Here is a 15,855-nt window from a genome sequence, read left to right on the forward strand (position 1 = left end):
CCAAGCCTCTATCTGTCAGACTCTCCCAACTCAACCGTATTTTTCATGACACAATGCAGCGCATGGCCTTTAAATTACCCATCTGTCTGACAAATCAGTGAGTGTGGCAGAAACTGGCAGCAGTTTGACGTCGCCTATCACTTTAACTGAAGTGAAAGTAATGCAAACAGATTTATGGGATCCCCTTTGATTATAGACTATGAATATATTTGGAATTGATGTTTGTGAGAGAGACACAGAGGGGCAGGAAAGGCTTGTAGGCAAAAGCACTAGTGTTGGGTTTGCAGCTTTGCATTTACTATGAGGGAGATTGTTCTGTCCTAAATTTTTCCCTGCCCATATGGTGCATCTCATCTGAGCACCTCTGACCTTTTTCCTTTTTCATTTTTTTTTCTTTCATCCTGAGTGATTATTTAGCTGCTCTAAATTCATAACTTTATAAATATCAAGGCTGAGTTTCTCAAATGAATTTGATGTACAGCTGTTAAATGTATCTGTAACGTTCATTGCATGTCAGTTAATATGCTGAATTTCCAAGTGGGCTCTGAATACAGTAGAGCACAGCAGAAGACAAATACCTGGCAAGGATGGCTGCTTGCTGCAGTGCTGGTGAGGGCTTGAGTTCTGTGATAGAGTAGAGCAAAGCATTGACTTGGCTTTTTTGATCCAATGGTTTATCTTTGCAGAAGTAACCAAGACCTTGGCTTTTGCCTTTTGCCTCCATGCAAAGGCTCTGGCCCCAGTATAGTATTGCCATGAACCTGGTTCATAACCAAAGTCTGGCATAGCAAGCCTGGATTTTTAGGAAGAGAATTGTATCCTACTCATTGACACTGTTGTTTAAGTGTAGTGGTGAATTTTGATGCTGGAAGCTGTGACAGAACTACTGAGTGTGTCTCGTGTGTAGGCAACAACGTGCCCATTCAAACAACTCGTGTCTGCAGCTGAGCTCTGGAAGCCCAGAGCCATTCAGTCCAAGTAAGTGGTAGGGTGGTACCCTTTGGGTTTTAGGACATTTGCAAAATCATTTTCTGAGCTCTGGAGCTTACATAAGCTTCTTTTGAAATGCTGCTTGCCTTTCTTCAGAGAAGCTGTAGACTTAAGTGATTCCCCTCTCTTTAAAGAAATAGTTTTCATGAACAAAGGTGCAGGCATTGGAAGTCACTCAACAAAACAGTTGAAATTCTGCTGTGATGGCTTTTGCCTAGTTTCCTGAGTAAATTGTGATTTGTGAGTTTGCCACGGAAACTCAGCCCATTTTCTAAACACCTTCAGAGTTTTCTCGTGCCAGACAGCACTGAGCCAAGAGAATCAGTGACTGATGTGGGTTTTTGTATTCCTGCTGCCACAGCTATTGGTAGATAAGTTTTCTATATTTGGAATCCTTCTCCTAAATTTGCTCCGGGGATGTTGTCGTAACCTCGAGCTGAATTTAGTTCGTTGATTCTAGCGTGCAGCCTATCTGAGGTGCCTCACTGAGGTTGCCATGTAGCTTTTGCATTACCTAGGAGACTCTGGCTGCTTCCCACACGAGAGGCTAGGTGGTCTTTGGGGTCTGTCTCTCTCTCTCTCTTCCTGTCTGGAGCTTGGTTAGTGGGAACCTATGCAAAGCTTTATTTTGGCTAAAGGAAACCCTGATGTATGTGCATTTAGCCCCTAGTTGACTGGGACATCCCCAGTGCTTGCTTTTTTTTCAAATCCAAGCTACTCCTGTTTTAAAATTTCCACACACAGTGCTTCCATCAGGTCTGCCTGTCTGCATCCTGCATCCATCCTGAAAACACACTCATTGGAGAGCCCTCTGTGCAAGTCCCACACCTTGTTGGTGTTTCTGAGGGGGGCCACATCTACACTGGAGCACAGAAGACACATGTACTATCCCAGTGTAATGTTCAAAGCACAGACATCAGCCAGGCTAGGATCTCTTTGAAAATGAGAGCTATGGATTGTCTTTGCCAAATTTGTTGCTCTGGTATAATCCTGTATGAGTTTTTTTCAAGCACAGCTTTGCAGTTGGGGATCCCTCCAAGGCAGGCATGACTTGGGTGGAGCTGTTGTTTTAGGCATGCTCTGCTCTAGTAGCACAGCAGAGAGCACATGTGAGCACAGTCCCAATGTGGTCCTTTTTGGTTTAAGCCAGTCCTAGGCTGTTCTCTACAGGCAGTAGCTCTGAAATTCAAGGAAAGTACAAGCTTTAATACATGATAGTTTGAATGTAATTTCTAGGACCCAGTCAATGATACTGCATGAAATGTAGCCTGACCTCTCTGCTTATAGTACCTTTGACTAGCTACGGAGTAAAAATACCTGCTTTTTAATAATTAACTTTTCTTCACCTCTAGGGAAGATGCATAAACTTCACCCGTGTGAAGTCAGATGGGACCTCTGCCCCTTACAGCCCACCACCGAAGCTGCCATTGCGCGACAACGCTCCCCTCAACAATGCTCCAAGGAATCCTTCCTCTCCTGTGTCTCTGCAACCTCCTTCCAGGCAGCCACCTCCTGGACCACCTCCATCCCGAGCCCCTCCTGGACCTCCTCCTTCACGCCCACCCCCACAGCCCATGGCTTAGAGTGCAGCAAAACCTGATCGACACATGTCTCTTTGCTGAACACAGCATATTTATTGAGTATTGGTTTACAGTCAAAGATATCTGAATTTGTTGCTGGTCAGCAAAAAGAAAAAAAAAAAAAGGAAAAAAAATATTGCCAAGTGTCAATTTTAGTGTATGAATATATTTATACCACACGTGCTGAGTAAACATTCAGTGGAAAGATTCAGAGCTATGGGGTATAGAAACAAACCAAAATTATCATCTAGATACAGTAGCAGCTTTTGTGTGTATACTTCTGGAGATCTATTTAGATAGGACAGTTGTCTGACTTGGTGTGTCAGATCATTCATTAATAACTGTAGCCGGTACTCGTGCATCAGTGGCTTTGATAGCTGCCGCCTACAAGTTGGTTCAACATAGTTCTTTGAGGAATTTGCTTTTTTTTTTCCCAACAGTACTGCATCCAGATGTTAATATGGATCAACAATTGCAAAGATAACTTTCTGCCTTTGGTTCTGCAAGTGGAATTTCCATGGAAGTTTTAAGAGGCCTATAACAGTAATGAGGTAACATAAGACTATGTGCCAATAATCTATCATAGAAGGGGGATATTTTTTCCCCCTGGAAAACCAGTTTTGAGCCTGCCATCTCTGCATATGTTTAGACATGGTTGCATAGGATAACCACTGAAGGTGAGATACTCTGTCTAAAAATCCAGATTTTGTACAAGACTTGAGTCCATATTTGTCCCAAGTTCAGAGGAATTTTGTGGAAAAATTTTGGTTTGGTGTTTAGTTTTTTATTTACAGAAAGAATAGCCCAAAAGGAAGCAAACATACATGGAATTTGAATGTAGATGCTGTAGTAAGCAAACAGAATGTGTTATTTATATCAGCAGCATTGAGGGACTGATTCTATTGCTATTTGATTGGATAAATTTCCTTTTGATGTTACTGCCAAGAAGAATTCGATCCTTTTGTGATTAAAACATAAATTCCTCTTTGAGCAGCTCTTTCTTTAGACAGTTCAGATCCCACTAATATGTAACCCTGCAGTCCACCTGTGGCTGAGAGGCATGGTGTGAAGAGTGAGTATGAGCTTCTATCCCTGTTTGACATGCTTGGCTGCTCTCCCATGCCCTCGATTCTGGGTGTCATCAGAAGCCGATGTGAGCGCCCACACAGAGGTGGAAATTTATGACGCGGGACTGGGCCAGCCCATTATTAGTGTTCACTGAGCAATACCTGAGTGGGTTGTGCCCAGAGCATTCCCTAGTGAATCAAAATAACACCTGAGCTTGCTTTTTCTCCACCACTGCCTATTGTATTGGAGAGGGAACCTATGCCAGTCTGCTTTGGCACTGGCTGTGTTTTTAGGATAGTTGTAGAAATAATGATACGTTGCATTATGACACAGCATATACCTATTTCTCCATCTGTGTGTGGGTGTGTAACACATCACAGTAGTTATTGGCACATAAGTCTAAGATAAAACACTAACTGTATTGTGCAGTTGCTTCAGATTTAAGACCTTTTCATGCAGTTGTTGCAGGCATATAAAGTTGTACTGGTACCAACAGAAATCAAGCTTAATGTTTCCAGTGGGAGGCCCACTTGCAGAACAGCACCAAGCTCTCATCAGTCTATGCTGATCACTGTGACATGCCGTGTGTATACAGCTGAGGCTGTCAAACATGACTCAGAAGAACCACAGAGCCTCTTTCTCCTCTTGCGCTGCTCTGCTCTCTTGAGCTTAGCTCTTACCTCATGTACATTGGTGCAGGTAGTGGAATCATGGTTGTGAGTGCCAGCTGGCCTTGGAGCTGTTCCTAATTTAGGCCAGAGCCAGCAAAGCACTTCTGCATGTGTTAAAATGTCCTGCAGGTCAAGAGAAACTTCCTTATGCCCAAGTGCTTTGCAGACCTGTGACTTCATTGTGATCAGAAAGGAGAATTGGGATGCACTCAACCCTATCCTCATTCTTTTTAGACACTTGAATAGGGTCTGCATAATTTGGTTCATGAGAATGGATTTCTGTTTGGAGGGGAAAGAAGAGTATGTGTGTGTGTGTGTGCCTGTGCTTGTGTCTGGGAACTGCAGGGTTTTGTTTGGTTTCTCTTGCTTTACAAAAATTGCTTGAGAGTTGCACTCCTGTGAATAGAAAGGCCTTTTGCAGCCAGTGTGACACAGAGCCATTGCCTATCTCTGTTTCTTTTCAGCTGAAAGGTGACACTAAAACAAGTCCTACTTTCCACTGCAGTTCTGGTGAAACTGTTTTTACCCCAATGAAAGGAACTGGATGACTGCAGTGAGAGGGCAGGAGGAAGGGCGGGGGAAGATGCTTTACAAGCAGAGATCATTGATGGGCTGGTAATATGGAAACCCTGAAATAATCTTGCTGGGTCTAAGACCATTTGTAGTGTGTATGTACAGTAAATCTAACAGCTTCTCACGTTGGTTGTGTGAGGATAATTAGCCAGCAAATGCTAACTAAAAATTGAAATGGCAGAGAACAATAAAACTTTTACCCATGCCAGGACAAAACAGGGCATTAGAGCTTTAACTTCTTGTGGGGCTGCAACAGACCACTGCTCTGTAGATGCTGTCTCTTATCAGCAGGCAGCAGTGAGATTGAAGCAGTGACTTCTTGGGTCAAGAGTTAACCTGAGCTAATGAAAAAGCCTGGGAGCCAGATTTTGTCTTGTCTTGCACCTGTAGAGGTCTTGGGAGAGGTGAGTAGAGGTGGCGATTTGCCCTCACGTTCATGTTGGTGGAATTTGACTCCCTACCAGTGACAGCAGAGGTGTTGGCTTAGGCAGGGCTTGTCACAGTCATGCATCCAACATGCCTGTTGTTTGCAGTTGAGGAGAATATTGGTCTTTGCTGGAATAGTCAGTCTTGCAAAGATAACACATACTAACAGTTCTGTACAACTTGCAAGTGGAGCAGGAATAGGAACATCTTAGGCTTTACCAAATCCCAGGTGAATGGATTCATGTATGATAAAGCAGGGACCACCATGGATTTGAGAATTAGATTTGGCATAAGTGGAGTTTCCTGCTTTCTCACTCTAAAAAAATTAGGCATTTGGTGTGTAACTCAAGTTTTGGCTGCAGCCTCTGTGACAGGAGCACTGCAGGTTTAATTTGCTGGTAAAGCAGGAAGGGAAAGTGAACTTTTTTGCCTTAAACTGAATTTTCTTTGCAAAGGTGGGAGCAGTGAATATGCTGCACTGGCTACAGAAAGGCCTTTTGGTTGTATAGAAATGTACCCATTTGCAGTGATTTAAGGCACTGTAGCAGCACAGTAGGAGAAAGTAGTTGTTATTTTATCGTCTGTTGAGCTTGATCCTTACCTGGTATAAATCAAAACAGACCAACTGAAATCAAGGCAGTAATAATTGGTGTCCATCAGCTGAGAAATGTCTGAAAATAAAGGGACAAAATCCCTCTAACAGGCCTGTTGTTTCAGTGTTTGCTTTGGCATTCTTGTATATGCCAATTGTGATTACAGTAATTACACTGCTAAGAAATGTTCTCATGTGGGAATGATTCCCATGTATTTTCCAGTGTATAGCACCATTTGACACTTGCAAGAAGTGAATATCTAATGCTTCCCCAAATCCTAGAGGAGTATGTGGATTCAGGAGACTTTGGTCTCACACTTAGTACAGATGTGAAATGACACAAGGTGCAGAGCAGCGAGGAGGGAAATTCAGTGTGTTTAAACCTGATGCAGAGCCACATTGATCAAAGCATATTTATGGCCATTTTTCAAGTTCAGTGCATGTGTTGCCATCTGTGGGAGTAGCCTACAGAGCAGACGGTCCTAAATAGAAAAAAGGGAAAAAAAAAAAAAAAGGAAAAGAATCGGCTTCTCATGTGAAAGAGCAAGCATAACAATGAATGACATTATTTTGTGAACTGTACCAGTTCAAATGCATGTGCACCTGGTGCTCCTAATGCTTTTTGGTCCTGTTGGTCTTCAGACAACATGATCAGTAATATGCTTTCTCTCTTTAATCATTTGCTGTTTTTATTGTTTTTACTTTGGGTTTTTTGTGGTTTGTTTGGGTTTTTTTAAGAAACATTTCACTGAGAAAACAGCCCTACTTCTGTAAATATAGAGTTTAATTTGGAGGAGACAGCACACTTCTGGATGTTACTGCTGGACAGTTATTTATTAACAGGGGCTCAAGGTGAATAAATAGAGGTGGCTCAGGATACATGCATGCAAGTGTGATAATGCAGTATAGCATTTTCAGTTCTCTGTAGTTTTGGGGCAAGGGGAATTTTTGGGTCATCCTAGTTTTTTAGAAGTTTGTTACAGATATACCTTTGAATAATGCAATAGAGATTCCTAGCATATAACAGTGCTTGAACAAATGTGTAGATTACGATAGATTTTTTTTATTTGGGAGATGAGGAGAAGGGTTGTGAGGGAGAAATGTTTTAGGAAATGTTTTAGTTTTTATGGGGGCAAAATGTAGTGTATTCAATTTTTTAAATTTTTGTTTGTTTAGAAAGATGTAGTGTTTTCAGAAACAGTGGGGATGTGGGCTGATCCACAGCTGGGGCATGGAGATGTGGAACAGAGGAAGCAATAAGATTTTTGAGGGATAGAGAAGCTTTACATGGGGGTGTGGGTTTGTTACTGGTACATGTGGTACAAATTTCTGTAACTGACATGCTGCTTCCATGTTATAATCATGTAACTTCATGCATTTTAGGCACATGCTCCATTTTTTCTGAGAAAACCTTGCAAATGTAATGCCTGCATGCAAATGTGGGAGATGTAGCCAAAATCTTGTAATCCAACATAATGTAGTCTTAATGGCTTCAGAATCAACAATAAAAGTGCTTACTGGTTAAACACTATAAAGAATTTTATTGCAGGGTCATTTTAAGAGGTGATAAGCTTCTCTGTATCTTCTTTCTAATCAGCTCAGCCACCTAATGGTCAGGAGAACAGTGTGGAGTTGTGCTGTCAGAATTACCATCCTTGACTTGCTGCTAACTTAATTAGAGACAAGAGTATGTTCTGTGCCTCAGTTTCATGTTTCTAGGCTGGGAATTTCGATCTTTGTCTAATTCAAAGGTAAGCCATTGTATGAAACCAAGTAGAAATGCTGAGTAAATTGAACTGGACTCGGGGTTCAGACATTCATTAACCCATGGGGCAGAGCCTGAAATAATTGCTGCTATCTTAAAGAGGAGTCATAGAGCGCAGAGACATTAAGTAAAATCCATGCAAGATAAAATGCTAGAGCGCAAGACTTTAACAAAGAGAAATTCCATGGGAAATCCTACACTTCTGAAAACACTGGAGTCACCAGGCTTCAGACAGAACTACAGATTTTCAGTCCCTCCCTGCTTCTGATGTTTCCTCTGTATCTGTTCCAGCCCCATTGAGGAGTGGGGGTGGAGGGCTGGTGGACATAAGGCAGGCAAGAAAGTCAGCAGAGGTAGGCCACAAAAATCTCCAACACAAGCAGGCTGCAATTATGGGTAGTCAAGGCTGCTGCAAAGCTGCTGAGCTGTGGTGTGCACTCAGTGTGCCCAGCACGGCAGCCACAGCCCTGTGTGCAAGGGAAAAGGAAGCCGGTCTTTGCACACACATAATCCCCTGAGCACATGTGAGCTTCATCTGCAAAAAAAAAAACAGTGGGCGCCGAATTTTGGGGCTCTGGTAGCCACGTGAACTCATTGCAGCAAAGCAGGTGGGAGCTGCGTGGTGCCCTCTGGGCAGCTCCAACTGGCTGAGCTGCTAATGGGAATTGAAACCCTCAGCCTGGAGCTGTGCTGTTCCCTCATGGAGGCAGGGGCTCTGACAAAAAGCCTGGCTTGCTCTCACTCTGCACCCCAAGCTGGCAAGACAATAGTCACCCAGTATGGTTTTGTGGCCTTCGCTCTTTTTTGTTCTTCCATCTGCTTCTTACTCCAAAAGCAGGCTTGGGCTTTTGGAAGAGATCAGATAAACAAAAGTGGTCCTGCAGCCAAGGCTCTAGGCATTTTTATGCTGCATTAACAAAAACCCTACATTGGCTGCAGCTGTGGCTGCTTAGGTTTACACATGCCTGAGACAACAAAATTCAGACTTGACCTGAACTTTCCCAGAGACTGGGAATGTGCAGATCCAGGTCTTTGGTTATAGAATTTTCTACAAATAGCCTCTAGTGCTGATTTAGAATCTTTCATCAAATGTATTTCACAGTCTCAGGAGTGGCATTTATATGTTCACATATACCAACCTCTACCCTGTCTGCGTGGAAGTCAACAACAAGAATTTTTTTGGCTTCAGCAACCTGAGCCAGGAATGGAAAAAATGCTCTTTTCCCCTCTCTTCTCATTCCTTGAGAAACCACAGGCAGAGCATGTTGCCCATGCTGGAAGTTATCTGGCCTTTGCTGTGTGAATGTGCTTTGCTCTTTGGGATAGGACTCATCTGAAGTTTCATCTGTTTCTATGACAAATTTCCCCTTTTCCTGCACATCAGAGTACCTTCCTTTTTACTGCACAGGACGCTGCACTGGAGTTTCCTGGCCAGGTAACATCACTGATTTCTGACTGCAGCTCGAACTGTGAGGTTATGTATGATATGAAAAAGTTCTCCAAAAGAAAGCTTTCCTGCTGAAAACTTTTGCCTGTGACATAGATTGAGAAATCTTTCCTTTTAAGCTTTCAGAAATGCATGATTGCATGGGTCAATACTTCACTGAAGGTCCTTAGATAAGCCCATCTGTGTCTCAGCCACAGATGGTGAGTGAGAGGTGACTGAAGTGAGCTCTCCTCACACCAGCCTATCCCTGCCATAGATCAGCAGCCTTGCCCTTCATCCACACTGACATCCTGGATCTTGCTGAGCCTTTGGGTCATGATTCTGGAGCTCAGACTCTTTCTTCAGGGTAGAAACAGGTGCCCTGCAGAACCATCCTAGGTCCTGTGACCCAGAACACCTCACACTTAAAAGTGTACACTTTCCCCTCTAATGGCAGAGGGAAAAGATTAAGAGCGTGAGTTTTCCCAGTGAACACAGGAGCACAGCTGTCAAGCCATAGTCATGCAATAAACACCCATGTGTTTGCCACAGGGTACCAAATACAGCAACTCTTGCCTTACTCATCATGCCTCATGCATTGTGAGGGTAAAATACTTAGTGCCCTCAAATTTTTGTAGTCTCTGTTTTTTTCAGTACATAGAAAGATGTTTTGAGGAGGAAACAGGAGTCTCAAGATTCGCCTTCATCATCGAAGACATAGCTGGCCAATCAAAACCAAAGGAAAAATATGTCAAGCATATGTGGCAGCTCAGTCTCTTCAAAAACACAACTGTTCCTGCTTTGTGCCTCTTTCCTTTTGAATCAAGAATATCTTAGCTCTCAGTGAATGTGCGTGGGGGTAGAGGTTGGTCCTAGTTCAGCTTTTTTTGTTGTTATTTTTGTTTTGGTTTGTTTTTTTGGTTTTTTTTTTCCTGGATTTCTGTTGCACCTCTGTAAGGTTTGTTTGGATCACCAGTGATAAAGGGATTTCAACATATCAGTGAGGCTGTTGTTTCCAACTGGGAAATGCTGCAATGTCCTCAGCAGCCAGTGCCTTCAGAGGTAGTTAAAAACCCTTGAAAGCCATCAGCACAATGGTAGACTTGGCTCTGCTATAGCTCACCAGGAAACTCCAGCTCCAGGAATGCAAACAGCCTGTACCTGAGGCATCAGGAGTGACAGTGTCCTATCTACCAGGACAGTGAGAGAGACTCTGGTGACGTCTGTCTCTTCCCAGGCTAGCAGGTATGGTCAGGGACTACTTGTGCCTTGAAGCACTTACTCTTCTCTATGGAAAAAAGTGGGCAGGGAGAAACTCTAACTCTGCAGGCTCTGGAATTTCCCAGCTCTCTCTCTCTGTTTCTGCCAATATTAATCATTTGTATTGCCGAAGTAACTCACAAATGAAAATGTGAAATATCTCAGTTCCCTCCAGGCCATACACAGGAGCAAAGGAGCAGCCCTGCCTCTAACCCAGGCCCGCTGGACCCAGCATCACTCTGGGAAGAGAAGGCAGGATGCTCCCAGGTGTTCTCAGGAAGTGTCTCTGCCATGGTCTCCTGGAAGTTCTGTCTGGAGGCTGAGGTTTTGCATCCCTCATGGATCCTATTCTCCTTTTCCTGAGCCATGCAGGGGTGGTGCTTCTCTGCTACCCAGGGGTCGGAGCTGCAGCCTGCTGCTGCCAACAGGGGCTCTGAGGGGTTGATGGAGCACCTTGGGGCTCACAAACTCTGCACAGTTGTTTCTGTGGAGTGTCTTTCCTTCCCTCCTGTGAGGTTGGTGCAGGCCAATCAAGTTATGGCTGTTTCTCTGCCCTCCATTTGTGCCTCAGTTTCCCTTCCTGCAAGGACAGAGCCCAGCTCTGGCTGTTGGAACACTACAGCTCAGCCCTCCTGGCCAGGCAGTTTCAGCAATTGTAGCTATGGTGACTGCTCTCAGACTTAGCAGCTGACAGCTTTCCTCTCTGGGTACCTTTGCAGCAACCCCCAGGGCAGAGGCAAGAGACTGGAGAGGCTCCTGGCCAAGGAGCCTCTTATGTTTGGCATTCCAGTATTTTTGGTAGTTCAGGAGCAGCCCTAACTTAACAGCAGGAAATAAGAGTAAAACTATCCTGTCAGTGTGTCTACAGCCAAGCAAAGTGCATGATGCCTCTCCGCCAGGGCTGGCCTCAGCAGTCGTGGCCCCAGGGCAGGGAAGCAATACTTCATGTCTCTTTGCTTTTGTTTTCCTTTGGCAAGATTTTAAGATGCCTTTTCTACATCCTTCAAGAGAGATCTGGATACCCATTGCAGTGTTACCTGTGTGACTGGCACGAGCACACTGACTTGAGTGGGGTGCTGCAATTCTGCAGCACTGGGAAGAGAACCAAAATCAACCAAAAGGTCATGGATGTTGCTCAGCTCTGACATAAATAACTTCACTGCCAGCAGTGAAGTGTATGTCACTGCCTTGCTACAAACAGCTGGACTCAGACACATCCAGGAATGTGAGCAATTTTTTCTTTTTTGCTTTTCTCTTATGTTGCTCTGTGTGAGTCTGCCTCCATCACAGGGTCATTTCAAACAGCAGGACTGCATTTAATTGTGTACAAACACCTGTACTTTTTCCATCAAGAAGCACACAAAAACCGATTCCCATACAGACAGCTAGGTAGATGCACAAAATACTTCACAGCCAAGCATTCAAAGACTTGCTGAATGCTGCCTACCACCCTCTGCTGGCATGTGAGCTCCTGGCATCTGTCATGTCCTCATCAGACCCAAGAGAGCTGACCATTTTTATTCAGAGGGTGCTTACTTTGTTGGCCTTTGGGGTTAAACAAGTACAGCAATTGCCTGCTTTGTGTGGGGAACGGTTGTTAGAGCAACTGGGAGGAATTCCTTGGCACCAGCACTAGCTAAGAAAGGAATGAGAAGAAAAATGCTCAGCCAGAGTCAGTGCCAGAGCAGAGGCAGGGCAAGTGTTGGTGCCTTGCCCTGACTCTCCCACCTGCAGCAGAATGTCCTTGGGCAGCAAAGCTGCTGGGAAAAGCCAAGTCCACACCCTTCACTAACCTCTGGGCAGAGACTCCACAGCACAGGCACCACTGACACTGAGGTGCTGAGGAGAATCTAGCCCTGAGTTTTTACCCTTTTGTTCCTTTTGTAATTGAACACGCCCCACAACATGCAATATGAAATTTCTTTTATGCTTGGCTCATAGCTGCTTACAGTGCATCTTCAAAAATTAAATTGTGACAATGATTTTCAAATGGACATAAACCTATTTTGGGGTCATTTTCACTGTGAAGTATGGTTCAAAGGCACCAGAAGAAATGGCAGGGTGAGTAGTGACCTGACAAATAGTACAGTTTTGGCAGGACTCTAAGAACTTTATTTTTGCATTACAGATGCTCTCCTTGCTCTAAACTGCTGCCTTCCCCATCTGACCCCTTTCCCCACCCAGCTGACACCTCATTCATAAACAGACAATAACTTTGTTTGGATATGCTTGCTGGCAAATTTACACAGCTCTCCATTTAGAGATCTGATTTCAGGTGAGGTCATTAAGAGTGCTAACAGGAAGAAACGGAGGCAGGGGGGTGGTAGGGGTAGGGAAGTGGAGCAGCAGAAGGTAATGCTTGGTGTCTGCTCTTGTTTACACAATGGCTTAAAACCTGAAGGATGAAACTCCCATGGTTTCACAGTGAGAGTGTGAGCCTGTCTGCAGGCATGGCAGCTGCTGCAGCAAGGGGCTGGGCTATGACCCTGGAAGGTAAGGCCAGGTGCTGTTAGTAATGGGTATAAAGCTAAAAGACTTGCGTAAGGGTAATGTTCAGATCTGGAAAGCACAATACTATGTGAGTTTGGTCTTTTATACATTAAAAAAAACTCAATTCTGACATTTGCTGAACTGGGTCCTCGTCAGAGCTCCAGTTCTACATGGCTCTGCTTACTGGGTTGGAGAAAGGTATCCATTTTGTAGCCTTGTAGCAGAATACCCCCCTCCTGTTTGGTCTAAAGGCTATGCTCCTCTTCAAATTTAAGTACTTATGTGGTTATAGTATTATTGCTTTGCCCAACAGTATATCTCTGTGTTTGGTCTGCCTTTTCCTCAACGATTCCAATTGATTTCCAGGTTCCTGGCTGAAAAAAAATCAAACAAATGCATACTTTGGGATGAAATTCCCAATGGACTGTGCTGTTGTGTTAGTCTTGAAAAGATTTTATTAGAAGTGAAAGCCATGAAAGGAAATTGCTGAGAATTTGAGAACCTGGTTTCCACAGGCTTTCATGTTCCAAAGAAATCAACTCTTGGTCTGAAACTTTCCAGGCATAGGGCCAGACTTCACAAACTTCTAGATGGAAAAGGGGGCTGCCTCTATACCCTAGAAGACTTTAGTCATCCTCAGTCTAAATTAAAGCATCCTCTATACCACTGTCATTCAACCTACAACAAACCTGCCTGAGATTAATGGTAGCAAAAGCTTCTTAAATTGATGTCAGTCATGCATCTTTCTAAGGCTATTGATACCTTTTTGTTAAAAATCCTGATCATGATATCTATTCCCTTTTTGCTGGCTGAGTACATATCGGGGCAACTCCAATGTCAGTGATTCAAGCTTGGAAAGTCCCAGGGTGGAGTCAAGAAAAGCTAAGTGTACCGGTCCCTGCTGCATTTTGTCTAGCTGAAAATTTATTTAAACTAAATAGGTTAAAAATGCAAACCCAAAGCAAATTATGGTGTAAGATGCTGTTCTTCTGGAGATTGCTGCCCACTCTTACTGGCTGACAGCTGTGCTGGGTGTGTCAGCAGGTGTAGGGATTCTGAAAGCCTGGAGGAGGCCTGTGGATGAGACCTGAGAAAGAGCCACTGTACTGACACACTGTGGGTGTCTGCAGCCATGGCGTGACTGACCCACAGCCCAGGCATTCCTCCTGCAGACAGATCAGAGACGGGCTGCATTTTGTGGGGTACCAAAGTACACTGCAGTACAAGCACACACAATCACTGTCTGAGACAAATTCTAACCACCTTAATATTATGTTGAGCAGACTTTCTCGACAGTCTGGTTTGTGCATTTGGGGTTCACCTTCCAAAAACACAGTAGTACCTGAAATGCAGGTATGGCCCCTGGGCTGGGGGGCAGTGTCAGGTTGAGAAAGCTGAGCTTGAGAGAGTCCATGCCTCACCTTCTGCGCCTTTTCTAAAAAGCTGCATGTTTCTGAGGGTAATCACTGAGCTATGTGTGAGGTTGTGCCTTGCTCTGCTTACTGGTGCTGTAACAGCTGTTGTGTCTCTGGTACACAGTAGTAAAGTCCATGAACCACAGATAAGCTCTCTCACACAGCACAAGTGCTAAGGGGGGGACAAGAACTGCAATGAAGACAAATCTGTTCATGTTTACAGCTGCTCAGGTTAACTATGTTTGCACAAGCAAAAGGGGTACTGGAGTGCCTTCTGCTCCACTAGCCTGCAAGTGCCGACTGCTCTCCTTTAAATTAAGCCTGTGCAGCATTGCTCTGAGTCTTGCAGCGTGTTTCAGGCCTTTCCTCGCCTGTCCATATTGATTAAAACCTGGCTAGTGTTTCTATGCGTTAAAATCCCCTGGTTTGTCCCTTCACAGCCTTTTTATTTTATGATGGCAAGAATGACCCCTCAGACATTTTCCCATTTGCTGTCTGATTTGGTCTCTGCTGCCCTCTGTGCCCTATGGCTGTTTGCTGTAACTCTGTGATTTTCTGCCTAGAAGGGCTTCTTTGTCCTTGGAGTCCTCAAGAAAACTTATCTCCATGGCAAGCTGACCAATTCTATGCCAATAGAGGGAAATGTGTATGTAGGCAGCAGATATTGGGATCTGGAAAAAGCAGAGGAGGCCTGAAGGACCACTCATGAGTTCTCCTTGCAGTGTGCTGTTGGTCAGCCTGCCTCTCACATGTGAGTGGGAACAAAGCCAGTGCAGACCCAGCAGCATGTTTGTTATACCAAGGGCAATGCCATTCCTCCTTCCCAATTTGCCCTTGCCATATGATGGATGTGTTAGAGGCAAGGGCAGCTGGCCCAGCTCATTCTCTTGGGAATAGCCAGGGCAACTTCCCAGGCCATCAGGGGCCTTGCTGAGTTAAGTGAAATAGCAGTCTGTGGGAGAGAAATAAGAGAGGCCCATAGTTTGGTGTTTACCCAGCATCCCACGTGGGCATGTAAATGTGGAGGGCACAAAGCTCCTATATAGCAAGTGTGAAGATACAGCTCGTGGGAATGTTTCCATCAGGGCAGCTTTCCACTGCAAATAAATAAATAAATGCTGGCATGGGTAGATTCTGACAAAAGTCTAGACAGGAAAATATTGCTACAACCATAAGGTATTTCAGATGATTTCACAGAAACATTTCACCAAATTAAAGTATGAGAAACTGTTCAACTCAGTTATATTTCTTTTGAAAAAAGAGAAGTTTTGCACTCACTGCTGTCACAGCAGCTACTGCAAGCCCTATGACACTCAGCTGGGGTTGTCATTACTCAAACTTGTTAGCCTTAGATGTGTTGGCTCTACGTTACCCTAGAGAACATTTGTGACTCATGCTGTGGAAATGTAGGATGGGGGGACCTCCTAAGTCTCTGTACAATCTGATGCTTTATGGAGCTCCACTGTAAGGTGTAGGACATGGATGATGTGGGGTTTGGCTGGGTATGCGGTTTGTTTGGTTTGGAAATGTTTTGGTTGTTTTGGAGTTGAGGTTTTTTAAATAAGTTTTTGAAGGGAGGTAGAGGAAGGTATGTTATGT

General features: G+C 44.2%; 1 protein-coding gene across 1 annotated transcript in view; it reads left to right on the forward strand.

Moving 5' to 3' along the window:
• The window catches only part of ANTXRL (ANTXR like), a 56,451-nt gene extending 49,020 nt beyond the window's left edge, over positions 1-7,431 (forward strand). The window contains exon 19 of the mRNA XM_041461419.1: positions 2,343-7,431. Within this exon, the coding sequence (XP_041317353.1) occupies positions 2,343-2,573 (231 nt within the window). The 3' untranslated portion in view covers positions 2,574-7,431. The remainder of the gene's footprint in view (positions 1-2,342) is intronic.
• Positions 7,432-15,855: the final 8,424 nt, after the last annotated feature.

Source organism: Pyrgilauda ruficollis, unplaced genomic scaffold, assembly GCF_017590135.1.
Source record: "Pyrgilauda ruficollis isolate IOZ18807 unplaced genomic scaffold, ASM1759013v1 scaffold15, whole genome shotgun sequence".
Taxonomy (NCBI): Eukaryota; Metazoa; Chordata; class Aves; order Passeriformes; family Passeridae; genus Pyrgilauda; species Pyrgilauda ruficollis.